We start from the raw sequence: 20,647 nt of genomic DNA, 5'->3' as shown, positions 1-20,647 counted from the left end.
AAAAGAAGTATAGAAAAACAATAAGAGAAGCGAAAGCAAGAGCATTCGACACCACTATAGCGAACTCAAAAAACAAGGCAAAGGCAGCTTGGAATGCAATCAATGCTGAAAGAAAGGAAAAAGATGGGTCAAACAAAGTAGACAACACAGTGGTCACAGATGGTATGGAAATAGCAAACATACTGAATAATAACTATATCAGTGGAGTAGAAAACCTAAAATTGGAAATAAATAGTCAAAAACAGAAGGGTATTAAGGTACCAAAAAGATCATGCAGTACTATGTTCTTAAGACCAGTCACGGAAGATGAATTGCGGAAAACTATACAGAAACTGAAGTCCAAGAAATCAGCTGGTGATGATGAAATATCAAATCATGTAATAAAGCTGGTATGTGAGGAGATAACAACACCACTGCTGAACATAGCAAACTGTTCTTTCAGAGATGCAATTTTTCCAGAAAAACTGAAGATAACGAAGGTAGTGCTAGTGTACAAGAAAGGGTGTAAGGATGATCCCAACAACTACAGACCAGTTTCACTGATATCAGGTTTCTCAAAAATCCTAGAAATGCTTATGTATACCAGATTAGTTAACTATTTGGACAAACATAACATTCTCATGACCTCACAACATGGTTTCAGAAAGGGTAAATCTACAGAATCAGCAATTGTCAGTCTAACAGAATACATTTTACAGCCCTTAGATGAGAAAAAGGTTGTCTCTGCAATGTTTCTGGATCTTTCAAAGGCATTTGACACCATTGACCATGAAATGCTGATACAAACATTAAGCAACTATGGCATTCGGGGGGCAACCAGGTGAATGGAAAAAATCATACTTGTGCAACCGCAAGCAGTATGTATCATTAGGAGACTCGTACCAATCAGAAACCAAATCCATCACATATGGAGTGCCGCAGGGTTCGGTAATGGGGCCATTGTTATTTAATGTATTTGTTAATGATATAAGTGTTGAGGAGGAAGAAAAGAAAATGTTGTATGCTGATGACATGACAATACTAAATAGTGACCAAAATATGGAACAGCTTGAGAGAAGAGCATACATATCTGCAAATGTCACAGCTCAATGGCTGTTGGAAAATGAACTGGTTATAAATCTAAAAAAGACTATGTATGCAGTGTTTAAAAACAAGGAAAAGGCTGTAGACATGGATTTAGAGGTTGGTGGAACAAGGCTGGAAGAAGTAGAATCTGCTAGATTCTTAGGTATTCTTGTGGATAATGAACTGAAATGGAAAAAACATATTAATAATGCCTGTAAGAAACTGAGCTCTGTCATATTCTTAATGATGCAGCTATCACAGTATTCAGACAAGAACCTTCTGTGTACAGTGTATCATGGACTTTTCGAACCATACTTACAGTATGGAGTGACTGTGTGGGGAAACTCAAACAAACAAGAGACAAAACGAGTGTTCACATTACAAAAAAAAGCAATTAGGACCATTTTAAGAAGAAAGACCTCTGAAACATGCAGAAACTGTTTCAAGAATTTAGGTATCTTAATTTTTTCATCGTTGTATATATGCAAAACAATAATGTACATCACAAAAGGTAGTGAGGACTGGATTACAAATGCTAGTGTACACACCCACAATACAAGAAAGAAGAATGAAGTACGGAGCATACCCCACCGACTGGCAATGCTAGAAAAAGGACCCCAGTACTCTGGTATCAGACTACTAAGAAGTCTGCCCAAAACCCTGCAAGATAGTGTACTTCACAATGACTTTGCAAAGAAACTCAAAGACTATCTCATTGAAAAAGAGTTTTACAGTGTTGCAGAATACTTATGCCATTAAATTTGTATATATTGTTACTCATTATCAGTGATATAAAAATGTAAGCTAAAGGTGTAGAAAAATAAGTGATAAAGAATTTTAATACTTTGACATGTCCTATATTACACGTACATTTACTGTACACAATGTAATCTTACAGGATCAAATAAAATTCAATTCAATTCAACATATAACCACACCAGAATCAAAACACACACACACACACACACACACACACACACACACACACGCACACACACACACAACCTGCTCACTAAATAAACACGTTTCATATTCTGCACTAACCGAATACTACTGGATCCTTCCACGATTCAGCATCACATAGACCATTATTAAACAATGGAAATGCCAGGTAGGAATATCAGCAACATAGGAAAAAGACAGGTTGCTACTTACCGTAACTCATTAATTTGCAGAAGCACACAATTATGACACTTACCTGAAGCTTTTGGCCACAGCCTTCATCAGCAAAAGAGCACCACACACCATTCGTACACACAAGCAAGTGCACCTGATGCACACTTGACTGCCATCTCCGCATCTCGGGCCAGAATGCATTCTGACTTGAGATGCTATTTTTGGCGTTCATGTACGCATGATGTGTGCTTGCTTGTGTGTGTAAATGGTGTGTTATCTCTTCTGCTGACAAAGCCCGTGACTGAAAGCATTATGAAAGTGTTTTTTAATTGTGCCTGTCAGCAGCTTAACATATACAGTTATTATAATCATAGAGATAGGCCTGCATTAGAGAGCTTCACATGACATCGTGTGAAGCTAAATTATAGCACGCTGCAATTCATCATTGCGACTGGGTTACCAGAGTCATACATTGAGGGGGAAAAAATCGTAACACTGGGAAGGATTTGTGTGACATAAATGAAAGTTGCTAGACATGTTTCTGAGTCTGGAAGATGATGTCCGTTCAAATTTCACACCAACTTAACAGCGAGACTAGTAGTGCCACTATGAGGAGGCAAATCACATTTGCTTTAAGTATGTGCTGTAATGCTTGTGAGCATTAGGTACCTTGTTGATTGAACATCAACTCATGATGTTAGTCAGGGATGCTTTTAAGGCAACAAAGACATCTTTATCAACATCTCACCTAGTTTGAATGAGATTGTGTAATAGTGCTATGAAAGGCTGGATGTTCCTTCTGCAGTATTGCAGAGACTTGGCAGGAATGTAGCCACTGTAAACGATTGTTGGCAGTGTTGGTTATGAGAAAGCACATTGGCGGGAAGACCAGGTTGTGGACAGCCAAATGGCACTACTGAGAGGGAAGACCATGTTTGGCGTATGGCTCTAGCATATCATACTATGTCAGCAGCAGCAATTTTAGCACCTCAGTGAACTTTTACAAATCAGTTACTTCAAGCACATCTCCGGGTCAGAAGCCCTGTAGTGTGCGTTCCACTGACTCCAAACCACCCCCATTTGTGACTTCGGGGTGTCAAAAGAGAGCTCATTGGAGGGCAGGGTAGAGGTCTGTTGTGTTTTCTGATGAAAGCTGGTTCTGCCTCAGTGCCACTGATGGCCCTGTGTCGGTTAGCACAATGCCAGTTGCGGGTCTGTAACCAACCTGTCTGTCCTACACCTGGAGTTATGGTCTGGGTGCGATTTTGTTAGACAACAGGAGCACTCTCGTGGTTATCCCGTGGACCCTGACTGCAAATTTGTATGTCAGTTTGGTTACTCGACCTGCTGAGCTGCCATTCGTGAACAGCATTCCGGGAGGTGTTTTCCAACCGGATAATGCTCGCCCACGTACCGCTGTTGTAACTCGACGTACTCTGCTGACTTCAGACACGTTACCTCGGTCTGCTTGATCACTAGATCTGTCTCCAGTCAAGCAAATCATTGGAAGGGAACTCCAGCATCATCCACAAACAGCATTAACCATCCCTGTATCGACTGATCAAGTGCAACAGGCATGGACCTCCATCTCACAAACTGACATCTGGACCTGTACAACAATGCACATATGTTTAGATTCTTGCATTCAGCAGTCTGGTGATCACACCAGTTTTTAATGTACCAGCATTTCACATTTACAATGGGTTATCTCACTCTTACATTAACCTGTGATCTTGCAATGTTAATCACATAAATATTTTATGTAGACAAATATATATCTGAAATTCTTATGTCTACATTAATTGTTTTATGCTGTATTTTTTTTAACCATCAGTATATATTCGGTTGGTGCATAAGTTCAAAGCTTTTTCCACAAGCTTAATAAGTGTAACAGTTGCACATAATAGACTTTAATTACTAGTAAATATTGGCCTTCACCATTAGCAACAGCCTGGCAATGCTGCGAGCTGCAGTAACTTTTGTATTCCATGACTGTAGAAATCACATGATATTGAGGTGAAGGACTCATCAAGCCATGTGCGAAACACATTTTGACGTAGAAAGAAAGTTCCTTGAAGATTGTTCATTAGTGAACAGTAAAGGTGAAAATTGGAGGGCACAAGATCAGGCATATAAGGTGGATGTGGAATGTCTTTACAACCCAATTCCTGTTTAGTGTTTCTTGTCGGACTAGCAGAATGTGGGCAGGCATCATTGTGGAGTAGCATCACTTCATGTAGTCTTCCAGGTCATTGTTCTTGGATTGCGTGTGCAAGACATCTCCTCAACGTCAGCAGTGATGGTTATGTCGTGGGGGAGCAATTTGTAGTATTCCACACCGTTGCTGTTCCACCAGATGTATAACATTTTCTTTTGTGGATGTGTGTAGGTATTCATGTGGGAAGTTGTTGCTTTTTTTTTTTTTTTTCCACCCGTTCCTTTCTTTTCCTTACATTAGCATAAAGATACAATTTCCCATCACCCGTAATGATAAAGGTACGAATGGTTGGTATCATTCACGAGCCAGTTGATGATGAGCAAGCAGAAATGCACATATGGCCACCCACTGAACTTTTTTTAAAAATTTGTCTTAGGGCTTGCAGTACCCACACACCCAATTTGTGAACCTTCCATCATGTGCAAATGTCGCACAATATTGGAATGATTACAGTTCATCACATTTGCCAGTTCTCAAGTATACTGTTGTCAGTGTTGCCATGAGTTCTGGAAATCAGGGACTATCAGGGAATTTCAAACGTGTCAGGGAAATCCGCTGACAAAGGCTACGGCCAAAAATTTAGTTGTGAGAGTGTGATTGTCTTTTCTATGTGCCTGTCTGCAGCTCAGTTATCATCTTTATGGTGAGAGTATTCACGCAAGTTATCTGTTGCATGGATTGATCACTGTGGTCTCATTTCGCCAACTTGGTGCCTGTGACATGTGTAGATAGCTGGCCACACTGATGGACTTCCATGACGGGCCAAAGCCACAGGCCATTTATGTAGGTATCTCTAACGGATTGAACCTGCCAATCTGAAGCCCATCATTTCCCACTAATGTGCAGGCCCTGCCCATCTGATCTAGTTTCACTGATCTGCCTGCAGGTCGAGTCTGTTTGTGTGTGGTGTAATGCAGCAGATTTTCGTGGTTTATCCATGGACTTAGGACTGCAGTGCCCCTCAGCAGGCCAGAGGCCGTGGGCAACAGGTATCAGCAGGAATTGCGACTGTCTCACTGCAAGGACAATGTACAGTGCAGCATTTTATAGACATTTTATTTATTCTAATACATTTTGGCACTTTGAAAGTAGTTAATATATTAGAAAGTATGGTTGATAAGAGGAGGAAAAAGTGGCAGTCACCGGCAGTTTGTACACTGTGCACTCACATGTATTGTGAAAGAAAAACCACAAAGTACCAGTAAAATAATAGTCATAACACAGTGGGCAATAACCGACCATAACAAACATACTAGAACCAACATTTTATTGGAAGTCGCATATAGTGTTGGTTTACACAACTCATCACTGCCTAATACACTTCTTTCAAGAGGTCTACTTTTTTCTGAAATTATTTCTGAAATCAGTGAAGATATTTTAAATCTGTCTTGTGATTCCAATGAAATACATATTTTTGTCATCAAATGTGTTTAGTTTTTTCGAAATAAAATAACATCTGTGGTCTTAATGAAACATATATAACATTTGACTTGCTTTCTCCATCTAAACACAGTTCATTGCAAAAGATGTTGATGTTAGTACTTTAGATTTTTGCTCACATGTTTAGAAATACAGAAGTCCTTACATTTTTTTGCCAAATTATGTCTTTACTTACCCTTGAGATCTCAAAATTTGTCCCACCTGGGGTACATGAGTGGTGCGCATGGGTCCCTGAGCTATTGCAGCCTTATCCTTTTCTGGGCTGCTTTCCCTTCTCCTTCCCTGGCCTTCTTCCTTTCCCTTTGCCCCTTCCATTCCTTCTCTTAGCATTCTTTTTTGTGTCGTTGTGTCGGCCTGGCTATCCTCATGACTTTGCTTCATGTTGCGGTTTTGGTTGGTTGGGTTTCCTCCTCCATTTTGGCTTTTCTTTTTTGACACCCCCCCCCCCCCCCCCTCCCTCAGGCGTTTGACCTCCATCTCTAAATTTGAATCTGTAGTGCGAGCCGGTTGGGTAAGAACTTCGTCCCTAACGTATTTGGTGTTGATTCCTCTCCTCCTCCTCCTCCTCCTCCTGCTCCTCCTCCCCCGCTCCCTTTCCCCCTTCCCTTCCCTCCCCGCCAAAGCCCTTTCACCTGCTTTCTAGGTATCATCTCGATAGCCAGTCAATGTGGTGGGGTTGTTCTGTATCCATCTGGCTGAGCCCCCCGATACCACAGGGATAACACTGCTGATACCTGTGCTGTGAATGCCTTGTGCAAGCCTAGGGGTGGTTGCCCATCTTTTCGTGGCATCTGAACTCCCGGCAACGACCGTCCTGCCATGCGGCCATTGCTGTGACTGGGTGGTGCCTACAAGGCGAGCCCCTGTTGAGAGTGGGTGGTACCAGGGCAGAAGTTTGGCACATGAAATATGTTAAACTCTCTGGCCACTCTACTGTGGTTGTATCTCTTCCTTAACATAATTTTGTATCAGTTCCTGTTTCTGCCTTTCCAGCCTTATGCTCCTTGGATACACCCTGGGAGGAGGGCCAGACATGCCGGCTTGGGGCAAGACCCTTTCCACTGTTCCTGGTGTGTACCAGGACTAACAGGGAGACTTTTGCCACCACCAAACCCATTTTCTTTGTGGAACATACTGAGGACAGGTTTGGTGAAGTTGAGTCATTAAGCAAGATGAGCTCTGGCTCTCTCCTTATAAAGACAACTTATGCCAGTCGGCCAGCCTCCCTCTGTGTCTACAACTGTTAGGAGGCAACCCCATGGCTACTGCTCCTCACAAGTCACTCAGTATGACACAGGATGTAATTTTCCATAGGGACCTTCTCCTCGAGTTTGGTGATGAACTTATGGCTAATCTGGAACAACATGGCGTTCATTTCATCTAGCGTGTCCAATAAGACCCTATGGACCATTGCATAGACACTGGCACTTTCATCATGGCATTTGCAGGGGATACCCTGCTTGAGAAGGTCAAGATAATGGTGTACATATGTGACGTGAAACTGTACATTTCACCTCCCATGCGTTGCTTCCATTGCCTCAAGTTCGGCCAAATTTCCTCGCGATGTGATGCCACCCTTATCTGTAGTGACTGTGGCTGCCCTCTTCATGTTGGGGACCCTTGCACCCCACCGCCTAATTGTGTACTCAGTTATGACTTCCCCCCTCGCCCCTCCCCCCTTATCCCCATCCTGCCCCCTTTCCATTTCCTCACCCTCGGCAGCTCCTGTTCCTTCCCTTCCAGGAACCACTCCTCCTCCTCCTCCTCCTCCTCCTCCTCCTCCTCCTCTACCAGGGAAAATGTCCTCTTTTTCTGGCTCCTGCTAGGGATGGGGGCTCCATCTCGGAACACCCCTCCCCAGCACTGCCAGGACAGGAAGCTTGCACGCTCTGGTCGGAGGAGAGACCTGCACTCCAGGACCCCAAGGCTACTCACTCTCTGTCCGATTCCGACATCACTGCCACCTATTCCCTTGCTGACAATGCCTCTTTCCTCCCTCCGAGGGAGAACAAGAAGCAGCTAAAGTCAGAGGACAAGGCTTCCATGGCTTCTTGCAGGACTTCGCCCCTCCACCTCATCCCGAATCAGACTCAGTTTTTATGGATGTCACCCCATCCTCATTGGTTAAGACTATCGACCAAGTGACTTGACTCCCCCCCCCCCCCCCCCACCTTCTTTATGTTTCACCTGGACTCTCACCACATGATAATCCAGTGGAATTACAACGGATATTATCACCAACTCCTGGAAATACAACGCCTTGTTTCTTCCTACTCTTTGTTCTATCTTGCTCTTCAAGAAACCCACTTTCGTGATGACCACTCTCTAAAGTTTCATGTTATGAGCGTTCTGTCGGAACCTTGCTTGCCCTGGGATAGCGTCTGGAGTGGTCTGCACTTTGGTTCACACCGATGTCATTAGTGATTGAATCCCCCTTCATACCAACCTGCAGACGACTTCGGCAATCACCGTTTGCAATTTCTACCTCCCTCCAGGTAGGCCACTTTCTTATGTTGAACTGTCCACCGTATTACAGCAACTCCCGCCCACGTATCTCCTCCTTGGGGACTTCAGTGCACATCACCCTCTGCCCCCTGTGGGGGAGTGCCACTTCGTTGGGTAGGGGTCTTCTACTTGACCAACTTACGACTGACTTTGATTTGTGTCTCCTCAGTGACAGTTCCCCTACCCACTTCAGTGCCGCTCATGAAACCTTTACTGCTCTCGATCTCACAATCTCCTTCCCTGCTTCGTGACTTGCCTACATTGGTCACGTTGTGATGATCTTTGTGATAGTGACCACTTTTCAGAGATTCTGTTATTCCCCTGCCGCTGCCAGGCAGACAGGCTGCCTCCTTGGGCATTCTGCTGAGCCAACTAGTCTTTATATACGTCTGCTCTGTGCACTTTGATACCCCTCTCTAGAACTGCATTGATGCTGTCGTGCAGGGTATTTCTGCCACTATTCTTCATGCTGCTGGCACTGCTGTCCCCCTATCCATTGGTTCCCCTTCTCGTCGACCAGTATCGTGGTGGACCAAGGACATAGCAGTCACTGTCCAGGAGTGCTGACTGGCACTGCAACAATTTAAACGACACCATTCACAGACCAACCTCCTTGCTTTTAAGCGTCTCCATGCTGAGTCGCATTACCTTATTAAGCGGAGTATAAAGGAATGCTGGGGGTGGTATGTTTCCTCCCTGGGGACACATATGGCTCTTCATCGCAGGTTTGGTTCAAGCTCTGTAGTCTTCTGGGCCACCAGAGACAGTCAACTGTCCAGGGGCTTATCCTCCAAGGTGCTCTGTCTACTGATCCATTGGTCCTTGCAGAACACCTCGCGACACACTTTGCGACAGCGTTGGCGTCCTTTTCCTATGCTGCCACCTTTCTCCGGCAGAAACACATAGTTGAACAGACCCACCTTCTGTTTCAACCCTCACCAGGCTGAGCCCTATAATGAACCGTTCACTGAATGGGATTTTTTGCAGGCTCTTACCTCTTCACGTGACACGGCCCCAGGCCCAGATTCCATCCACAACCAGATGATGCAGCACTTGGACCTTACACTGAGGCAGTATTACTCAGTCTTCAACTACATTTGGCTCACGGGTGTCCACCCCTCACAGTGGCAAGACAGTGTAGTTATCCCCATCCTTAATCCTGGGAAGAACCCACATCTCTCGACAGCTACTGCTCAATTAGCCTGACGAACGTACTTTGTAAATTGCTTGAATGGATGGCTAGCTTCCAATTATGTTGTGCACTTGACTCTCAGGGCCTTTTGTTCCTGTATCAGTGTGGCTTCCGGGAAGGACAATATCAAACTGACCATTTACTCAGATTCGAAACTGCAATCCGACAACTATTGGCACCTTGTCAGGTCTTCTTTGACCTACGTAAGGAGTACCACATGGCTTGGCACCATCGCATTTTAGTTGTTCTCTGTGATTGGGGCTTTCGTGGCCCCCTTCCAATTTTTTTTTTCCCCCACTGGCTCTTTCTGGTCCCAGTGGCACTTCACTCAGCAGTCCTCGGATTCAGGGGAATGGTATCTCAAATGGTTCTGTATTAAGTGTCACACTCTTCCTCATGGCCATCAGTGGGCTTGTAATCTCTGTTGGTCCTCAGGTTCCCCAGCATCGTATGTTGATGATTTTTGCATCTGGTGCAGCTCCCACTCAATAGCATCTGCTGAGTGCCAGCTCCAAGGGGCCACCCGACTGACCTCTGAGTGGACTGTCTCCCATAGCTTCCAGTTTTCTCCCTCCAAAATGTGGGTTATGCATTTTTGTCATCAGTTCATAGTACACCCTGATCCAGAACTTTATTTAGGCGACCAGCTCCTAGGTGTTAATGCACAATCCCGTTTCTTGGGCCTTTTTCTTTATGAAACTAGCAATACCCGGCGAACGTCGTTCTGCCTCTGAAAATCTTTATATGTTATAGCTGACCCGGCAAACGTTGTTTTGCCATATAAGTTATCTCTAGCCTATAAAAATAATGTATACATGTAACACAACAGCCGTTGTTGGCGGGAGCTCGTGACACAAACAATGGTAATGGCCGAAAACTGTGTAGGGAGTGATAAAAGGCTTAGGGGTAAGTCCGGCAGTATTGGCCATTATCAGTTCTAGTGTTTCTGTGGTAGATCGCACAGATTTAACAATTGCAGGCGATACACAGCTCGTCCATGAGTATACAAACACAGTGGCAATTTCGTGTCGAAATGTGTTCGCCAGCATTATGAATAAGGCCAAGTGCACACGCATAGATTTTTATTGTACGTAAAAATATTGTATGATTAAATTCTTTCAGAGGAAGAAAGGAGAGCATAGGAACTTCTTTTTTCCACTAAAAGAATCTGATCGTACGATATATTTCCACTCTCACTCACTGGTCATACCGGACTCAAGAGTCTATTACCGCAGCAACGTATTTTCGCCATCTGTCCCTGTATTGGGCTATTTCCTTCCATTCACCTTCAATATCTAGGCTCCTCAAATCAGCCTTCACATTGTCCTCCCATCTACGCCTCGGTCTCCCCACAGGACGTTTTCCCTCTAAGTGCCCTAGCAGTACTCTGCACGCTGCCCTGCCCTCATCCATTTGAGCTACATGACCCGCCCATCGCAGCCTACATGATTTAATAATACTGATTATGTCAGGGCTTAAATATATTGAATATATTGATATATTTCCATACGATGAAAATCGATGTGTGTGCACTGGGCCTAAATGACAGTTTGGCGAATGATGCGTGCTACCTATTTAAACTTCTCGGTCTAGTTACATCAATTCAAAGAGGGGATATTTGAGTCGTTGCTTTTGGTACATTTTCTTCAATTACCTATCTATCGATTAGTGAAAGACCTGGTGCGGATAACTGATCAAGTGATATTTGATCAGTTATCGAATGGGGTTGAAAATTATTAAATTACTAAAATAGGGGTTGGTGGTAGAAGGGTGAAAATTTAGGGTTGCATGTATTTTGTAATGTCACACCATAAAAAAATTAAAATGAAAAGTTCTGTCAAAAAATAAGAAAAAATTTTTGGGGTGGCCCTTGCCTTATCACTTAAGGGTATGAAAAATAGATTACGACCAATTCTCAGACCTACCGAATATACATGTAAAATTTCATCAGAATCGATCAAGTCGTTTTGGAGGAGTATGGCAACTAACACTGTGACATGAGAATTTTATATATAAGGAAGTTGACGTGGCTGCCCATATTCGCTGCCTGAATACTACATGCATGTGGAAGCTTAATGCTCCCCCGCCTCCTGGCCCATACATCTTGGGGTGCATACCATGCTACCCTTCTCCATCTTTACAGTGATCTATCTGGTCTTGTCCGGACTAGGTTATGGAAGTCAGGTTTACGGCTCAGCTGCTCCTTCCGCTCTGAAAATACTTGATCCTGTTCACCATTGTGGGGTGCGTCTGGCTGTTGGTGCCTTTTGCACTAGTCCCGCTTACAGTCTTCTGACAAGCGGGGATTCCCCCGCCACGAATAGGATGAAACCAACTCGTGGTTTCTTACACAATCGCCATTCGCAGATTCCCTGACCATTCCGTATACCCTGTCCTCTTTGCAAGCGAGGGATGTCTCTCTCCTGATCGCTGCCTATGGGTGGGATTTTCGGTTGGAATGCGTCTCACTTCCCTCTGTCAGGATATCCATCTCCATTCACTGAAATGTGCCCCGTGTATTTCCTCTCACAACCCGCCTTGGGTGGTGCCTAGACCACAGATTAGGGCCGATCTATTCTAGAGTTCTAAGGTATCTGTCGCCCCTTTGGTCTTCCGGCATCTTGTGCATTCCATCCTTGCAGAGTTCCAGGTTGCTACCATCTTCTACACTGATGGTTCTAAGACGATAGATAAATCTGGATACACTTTCATGCCTACTACTGGCTTAGAACACCATTTATTGCCGGACCATGTAGTGTGTTCACAGCATAGCTGCTAGCAGTTACCAGGGCACCCATTTTGTTACTCAGGCCTCCCTCCAGTGTTTTAATATGTAACGACTCATTGAGCATCTTGCTACTCTCGTCATCCTTTGATCTCTGCTGTTCATGACCTTCTCTCCTTCTTTGGCCGTGGCGCCTGCTCAGTTGTCTTTCTCTGAGTCCCAAGTCATGTGCGTATCCCAGGGAATGAACGGGCTTACTGTTTGGCTAGATACACTGATACTCACGCTCCATTCCCTTTCGTGACTCCAGCTGCAGATAAGCAGATCTACACTTGTGCTCATAAATTAAGGATAGTTGCAGAATGTGGTGCCACACAACGTGGCACTACACAAAACTGGCGCTAATAGCATAGGCACATAGGGAACAAACACGACACAGATCTGTAAGTCCGCGGTATTGGTGATAAGTTGAGAAAACCGTCCCGAAACACATGTGTTACACAACACCACTTTTCCTGCGCATGCATGTACCACGACATCAGTATGGGATATGATCTCCGTGCACATGTACACAGGCCACACAATACATTGGCATTCTCTGGATCAGGTGTTCGAGCAGCTGCTGGGGTATAGCCTCCCATTCTTGCACCAGTGTCTGTCGGAGCTCCTTAAGTGTCGTAGGGGTTTGAAGACATGTAGTGATACATCGACTGAGAGCATCCCAGATGTGCTCGATTGGGTTTATGTCTGGAGAACAGGAAGACCACTCCATTCACCTGAGATATTCTGTTTCAAGGTACTCCCCCTTGATGGCAGCTCGGTGGGGCCGTGTGTTGTTATCCATCAGGAGGAAGGTGGGACCCACTGCACCCCTGAAAAGGCAGACATACTGGTGCAAAATGACTCTCCGATACAACTGACCTGTGACAGTTCCTCTGTCAAAGACATGCAGGGGTGTATGTGCACCAATCATAATCCCACCCCACACCATCAAACCACGACCTCCATATGGGTCCCTTTCAAGGACATTAATGGGTTGGTATCTGATTCCTGGTTCACACCAGATGAAAACCCAGTGAGAATCGCTGTTCAGACTATACCTGAACTCGTCCGCATGAACATAACCTGGGACCACTGTTCCAATGACCATGTACTGTGTTCTTGACACCAGGTTTTACGGGCTCTCCTGTGACCAGAGGTCAGTGGAATGCACCTTGCCTGTGTCCGGGCGAATGAACCATGTCTGTTTAGTCATATATAGACTGTGTGTCTGGAGACAACTGTTCCAGTGGCTGGGGTAAGGTCCCGAGCAAGGATACCTGCAGTACTCTGTGGCCGTCTGCAGGCACTGATGGTGAGATATCGGTCTTCGTGTGGTGTTGTACACTGTGGATGTCCTGTACTGTAGCGCCTGGACATGTTTTCTGTCTGCTGGAATCACTGTCATAATCTTCAGATCACACTTTGTGGCACACGGAGGGCCCGTGCTACGACCTGCTGTGGTTGACCAGCCTCCAGTAGCCCTAGTATTCTACCCCTCATAACATCATCAATATGTGTTCTTTGAGTCATTTTCAATACACAGTCACCATTAGCACATTTGTAAATGTCTACACACTTGCTCGCAGCACCGTACTCCGACATTCACCAACAGACCTCTGCGTATGTGGACTGCTGCCAGCGCCACCATGCGACAACCGCAGGTCAAATGCACCGCATGGTCATACCCTGAGGTGATTTACACCCACAAACTGCTCACCAGTGCATTGTTTCACCATGTATCCTTAATTTATGAGCATGAGTGTATGTCAAATCTCTCTTTGCCTGAAAGTGGAATGACATCTGGTGCACCATTGATCTCACTAATAAACTCCACACAATCAAGGAGAGTGCTGTGCTTTGGTGCTCTTATTTCACTCCTCTCGAAAGGAGTCGACTTCTGTGCTTTGGTGCTCTTCCTTCTGCTCCCCTTAGCAGAGTCCACTGCTTTATGCCGTCTACACATTGGTCATACCAGGCTCACCCACTGTGTGGAGCCAGACTGACGATATCCCACATATTGGTAGATTATCCCCTTCGTGCTAAGTATGGTCTTCCTTAATTTTAATATTAGCAGACAATTCATGGGTGGTTGAACTGGTCCTCAGTTTCCTCTGTGAAAGTGGTTATTTCCAGATATAATATTTTGCTTTACTCCTGGAGCAGAGGCCGGGTGATTGTGGTTGGGGCCACTCTTCACGTTTTCTCAGTCTGGAACACCATGACCACTCCCCCATGGAAAGATCACTCTTTTTTTTTTCAGGTTTTAGATTTGGTATAACCTTTTATGCCTTTTGCTGTGTGTGTTTGACATCCCTGACTGGATCTATCACTTTTAGCTGACCCTCTTTCTCCTGTGAGTAACTTAGGAATTGCAGGTCTGATGATCTCGCCATTTGGCCCCATAAACCCTCTCAATTAATCAATCAATAAGTCTCAAAATTTGTCAAGGAAAAATGCTAAAATATGTCTGTAAATCAGGGAATTTCACTTGGGGAAACTTGTGGCAACCCTGGTTGTGGATCATTGTGGATTAATGCACTTAAGTAGCCTTCATCAAACCCCAAAGATCTTGCTGAATATGAAGGATCACTAATGTCAAAATTATCCTCCATAAATGAGAGAACCATTTTCTTGCTGTGCTCAGGCCAATTACATTGCCCCCATACACAGTGCAAATATTTCTGGTGCCTCTGCTGCTCTCGCCCCTCTGCTGAATTTAAAACAAGAAGAATATGTCAGAAATGTTCAGATTTCTTCACTTCCCACTTCATTTTCTACCATCCACAGCTCCACTCACCATTTCCAAATGATAATATGTAAACTCAAATAGCAACAGCGAACTATAAATAAAAAAAAGCAGTTGATAAATAAACCCTTACAACTTGAATACCAATATGCAAAACACAAATGCTATGAACTTGTGCACCAATGTAATATATAACATCATTTCACAGTTTAGTGGCATGGCACAGCGATTAATGTGTAAACCCAACATTATAAAAGTCGTAGGTTTCTCTCTCATCATAAACATGGAATTTTTTTATTTCTATAAGCAAAGACTGTGATTATTTTTGTTCAGCTACGTTGGTAATGCTCATGTAGCCAGTGTGAGGATAGTTCAAGGTAACCAAGGATAGTGAGAAATTACAGTTTGCTTTTAGTGCTGAAACTGAAATTTTTTTTGTCTTTGTTTGTAGAGGTTGGCTTCAATCGCCGTGTAGAAAGTGATTGTGATTTTAGTTGTGGCACAGATTGTTGGCCGCTGTTTCTACGGATACATTGCACACCACAAGGTTGTGGGTAGGATAGGGCATGAGTTTAAATTCAGGACTACAAAACTTGTTGTCTGCAACAGTTCAGTCTTTGGTCACTGAAACTCAGCTGTCGACAGAGCATCTCGCATTTCTGTCGTTCCTTGTGGTGGCTGCTTCCAGCATTGCTCTGTGTTTCACATTAAGAGCATTTGCATGGTTGCCATAAGTTCTGGAAATCAGGGAATATCGGGGAATTTCAAACGTGTCAGGGAAATATCAGAGAAAAAAAAAGAAACTCTGGAAAATCTTGTTGTTGTCTCAGTAGATGAAATGGTTTGTTTACTGAGGTGTCATGCATTGTCGCTGACTGCACAGTTGAGTACATGCGCCGCTTCCCTACTCCCTCATTACTACTGCTTTTCTCATTCCTGCCATTTCTCTCAGGCTGCACTCCTACAATTCCCTTCTGCTTGCAGTCAGCACTGCCACCAATTCTTGTCGCTAATCTAGCAGCTGCCGACAAGAGGCAGGGAGGCTTGAGGTGTAGTTTGTTTGGATCCGATTCTCAGAGACTGCAGTTGCGGCAGCTGGAGATGGCAGTCATGTGTGCATGAGTTGTGTCTGAGTGATTGTGTGAATGTGTGTGTGCTCTCACTTTCTAACAAAGGTTGTAACCAAAAATTTAGTTCTAAAAGTGTGATTATCTTTTCTACGTGCCTAAGTGTGGCTCAGCGATCATCTTTACAGTGAGTTGCTACCTATCCTCATTATTATTGATTCTCAGAGTATTTGAACAAGTTATCTGTTGCATAGATAGACCAACGTGGTCTCATTTCATCAACATGGTGTCTGTAGCTTGTGGATTTCCATGACGGGCCAAACCCTCAGGCCATTTCTACAGGTATCTCTAACAGATCAGGCCTTCCGATTTGAACCAGATTGTTTCCCTATAATGTCAGATCTAGTCTCACCAATCTACCCGAATGCCGTTCTGTTTGTGTATGGCATAATGCGGCTGATTTTCGTGCTTTATCCGTGGACCCAGGACTGTGGTGCTCCTCAGCAGGCCTGAGGCCGTGGGCTATGGATTTCAGGAATTGTGACTGTCTCACCATAAGTACATTGTACATTGCGGCATTTTACAGACATTTATTCTAGTACATTTTGGCACTTCAAAAGTAGTTTGTATATTAGAAAGTATGGATGATAAGAAGAAGAAAATTGTAGCAGTTGTTGGCAGTTTGTACACTATGCACTCACATGTTTCTTGAATGAAAAACCACACAATACCTCTAAAATAATAGATATAACACAGTGAGTAATAGCTGACAATAACGAATATAGTAGAACCAACATTTTATTGGTGGTCACATATAGTTTTGGCTTACACAACTCTACCGTGCCGTATACACTTCTTTCAAGTGGCCTACATTTTTCTCAGGTTATTTCTGAAATCAGTGAAAGTATTTTAAATCTGTCTTGTGACTCCAAAGAAATGCATATTTTTGTTACCAAATGTGTTTCGTTTTATTGAAATAAAATAACATCAGTTGCCTTAATGAAACACATATACCATTTCGCTTGCTTTCTCCATCTAGAAACAGCTAATTACAAAAGATATGGATATTAGTATTTAAGATTTTTGCTCACATGTTTAGAAATATGGAAGTCCTTAAATTTTTTTGTCAACTTATACCTTTGCTTACCCTTGAGATCTCAAAATTTGTCAGGAGAAAATTCTAATCGGGGAAATGTCAGGGATATTCACTTGGGGAAACTTGTGGCAACCCTGATTTGTGAAGTGATTCGCTGTGTTTGTGTGTTGCCTATAACGTAGCAATAGCCGGCAGCTGATGAGGCAACATTATAATGGCAAGTGACAGATATCAACTGTCAAGTAATCCTAACCAGATTATACTTACCTGTGGACTTTAGTGCAAAGGAAGAACTCATTAAAAGATTGGTTGTTCTTTGAATACACCTCTGTCTCTTAAATGCAATGCATTCTGCATCATCTTGCTATTTATCGTTGCTAACCACCACACTCCACTTCCAAAAGATCCCTATGCACTGACTGAGATATGAGCTAAGAACTAGAATTAGTGGTTAAAGACACGAAAACACCAGCAACAATTAATGGACTACACATTCACATTTGTGGTCTCTCAGTCTTTCAGAATAAATATGAAAGCTAATTAAGCATAAATACTGAGGATAAAAATGGTGGCACAAACATATCTTCTGAACACTTTTTCATTTGACACAATCACAAAACATAAACCGGTACTGGCTTGCTCTGGCCCTTATTTGATGGTGGCTAGAGAAGGCTGATACCAGTTGATGTTTTGAAGAGTTTTCTGAATGAATAAATTGTTCACACTAATTCCATTTAACACATTCACTGTTTCATTGGACAGAAATGTCAGTAGTTGCAACTGAACTGTCTCACTGTACTTGTCAGATGGTGCATACTAGCGAAAAAAGTTGATACTTTACATGATGGTTTTGTCACAATCCTCTAGAAAGGATCTAATAAGCATTTGACTATATTTCTAGCTAATGAAGTTTTCAGAATGATAAACACATTGAGAAAATTCTCTTTTTTATATGATTATTGTATAACATGACTTTTTTACAAAAAATAAAATCCATTGTATGCTTTCTTTTCAGTGATTATCCTCTGCAGCTTTTCTCGCCTGTTATAGCAATATCGAATGCACTATTCAACCGTACTATTGGGACAAAACACACTCCATCACAAGCACAGAGATGATCACTGGCTTCAAGTGTTCCACCTAATATACATGTACCAGAAAATGTACTGAACTGTGTAATTAACTCAATTTTAAAAGACAGGTGTTTTAAAATTCCTTTTAGTGCTACTTCAAATTATTTTGAAAACATATCACAGTTGCTTGAAAAAGAGAGAACTTTCAGGTTTTGGGCTTTATTCGTAGCGAGCCCATTCGGAAGCAGATCAATTTTGTATAATTTACATGTTTTGCTTTATAATTTCATTGATGCAGAGTTATGGTATTGTAAGCATTACAATAACAGTGTGAAGAAGGAACTAGTTTTTCCTCTTCTTTTCCTAAGAAGTGTCTAAGTGATGTACAATCTGTGATTTTTTCCAAGTAAGTCAACACACACACACAGAGAGAGAGAGAGAGAGAGAGAGAGAGAGAGTTAGTTTTAAAAGTTGTGAAATTCTAGTCATAAGACTTCTCCTTTTTACTCTTGTGTTGGTGTATACTCTGATGCACTGCTCACAGATGTGCAGTGATTTTGTGCCTCATTGACAAATTTTTTGCATATTGTTTAGTTATACTTTTATACTGATATTGATATGGATATAAAATATATACAAAATATAACAATGTTTTTTTCTTTGTTTTAGTATTAATGTATTCCCTGTAGTTGACAAACAGCCACATTGTAGTTCTAAGTGTGAAATGAGCAGCTACACAAAATATGTCCTTATCGACGTTTCATAGACTGTGTGTGATTTGTGACACATCTCCAGTTGAGATCAGGCAGTTTGTCAATTAGTTTACGTAACTCAGCTGAAATAAATCTTACTTCAATTGAAGTTTCGAGCCAGTTGTTATTGTCACGCGTATGTAATTGACGTATCAAAGAAACACATGAGAATATGAACAAACCATCAGTATTACTAAATTACTGACTGAGTTTGTGGCATTCAGTCCCAATTGCAAGTTGCCTATCTAATAGCACAGGGGAAGTAAAATTTAATTTTCATTATTTCATATAAGTACTGAGCAAATTAAATGTACTGTCATACTCTGCTCATTAAGAGGTATAATTTTATTTTAAAGGTTTAACATAGTAAGATAGGTACTACAGTCTTGAGGTAGCATAACTATATCAGATTGTTTGAGAATGAGAGCACTTTTGAAGGAGGTGGCTGTGGTGAAGACAGGAAACAGCGTAAGATATATTTTTAATGCAATAGGACTATTTCTTGAAGGAAAAGATCGCATTTCACATTAATAATCATAGTTTTATCTGTAGAACTTATTTTATTCTTCTATCAATCTAATAGGCATGTTAGATAATGGCAGTGTGGTGAGCAGAACTCTACATCTTATTTGCTCGACAGTATTCTTTACATGCAGGCATTTAACATCAATACATGATGTCTGTAAGTTATTACACTTCCAGATTTTATGACTGATAATGTATCTGGAACAATGTTGCATGATAGCAGGCTAAAATAATTCAAATAATTGGTCATATTGACCAAAACTGAGTTTGAAAACATGGGAGGGAGTGAGATGGGTCTCTAATTAGAAATTACTTGCTTACCTGCTTTCCTCCACTTTCGTAAATAGGTGTTACTACCGGTAATCTTTCAAAAAATACATCTTGACCCGCTGCCTGCTTACAAAGGTAATTAAAACAGCGTGTTAGCAAATCTGCACACCATTTTAGTACTCGATTGAAAAACCATTATAGCCAGAAAACTTGCTGTTTTTTAGTGATCTCATGACATTTCTTCTGTAACAAATGGTTTGACAAAAATTATTCTGGTGGTAGAGTATGCAATGCCTGACCAAGTAAATGTAATGGATCTGCCCTTTTTGCCCCCTTTTTCTGTCCCATTGAGCAAATCCAGAGCTTCCATCCAGTCTTTATGAATCTGTCTGTCTTTGAAACTGGGATGACAAATCAAAATATTATATTACACATTTATTCTTGTTAGAGGATCCTATTACCATACCAATATTTGTCTGCTGCACAAACTTGCAAATGGATGATATTGAATGTATTGGGAAACATCGAGACTACTCAAAGCAAACAAGCCAATAGGTCTGAAAAGAATTAGGGAATAATTTCTGATGACTTATAAAGTAGCACAGGTGACTAATGAAGTTCATTGGAAGGGCAAAAGAATGGATTTTCAGAATTACATGTCAGTACCCCAGTGAATGACCATTATGGATAGTTCCTAGAGGAAAAATCTCGAAGAATTGTTGCAGGTTCAGAAAAAAAAAAAGAAAAAAAAACACTTGTGTGAAGCGGCTTATATCCCATTCACACACGATAGCTTACAAATAGTATATTCAATA

The 20,647-nt window shown here is 42.4% G+C and overlaps 1 protein-coding gene across 2 annotated transcripts in view; it reads left to right on the top strand.

The window, feature by feature from the left end:
* LOC126194674 (etoposide-induced protein 2.4) overlaps positions 1-18,919 on the top strand; it is a 50,437-nt gene extending 31,518 nt beyond the window's left edge. For both annotated transcript variants that reach the window (XM_049932873.1, XM_049932874.1), the window contains exon 7: positions 18,228-18,919. In XM_049932873.1, the coding sequence (XP_049788830.1) occupies positions 18,228-18,330 (103 nt within the window). In that variant the 3' untranslated portion in view covers positions 18,331-18,919. The remainder of the gene's footprint in view (positions 1-18,227) is intronic.
* The last annotated feature ends 1,728 nt before the right edge of the window (positions 18,920-20,647 follow it).

Source organism: Schistocerca nitens, chromosome 7 (genome assembly GCF_023898315.1).
Source record: "Schistocerca nitens isolate TAMUIC-IGC-003100 chromosome 7, iqSchNite1.1, whole genome shotgun sequence".
NCBI lineage: Eukaryota > Metazoa > Arthropoda > Insecta > Orthoptera > Acrididae > Schistocerca > Schistocerca nitens.
This window is presented reverse-complemented; position numbering and strand designations above follow the sequence as displayed.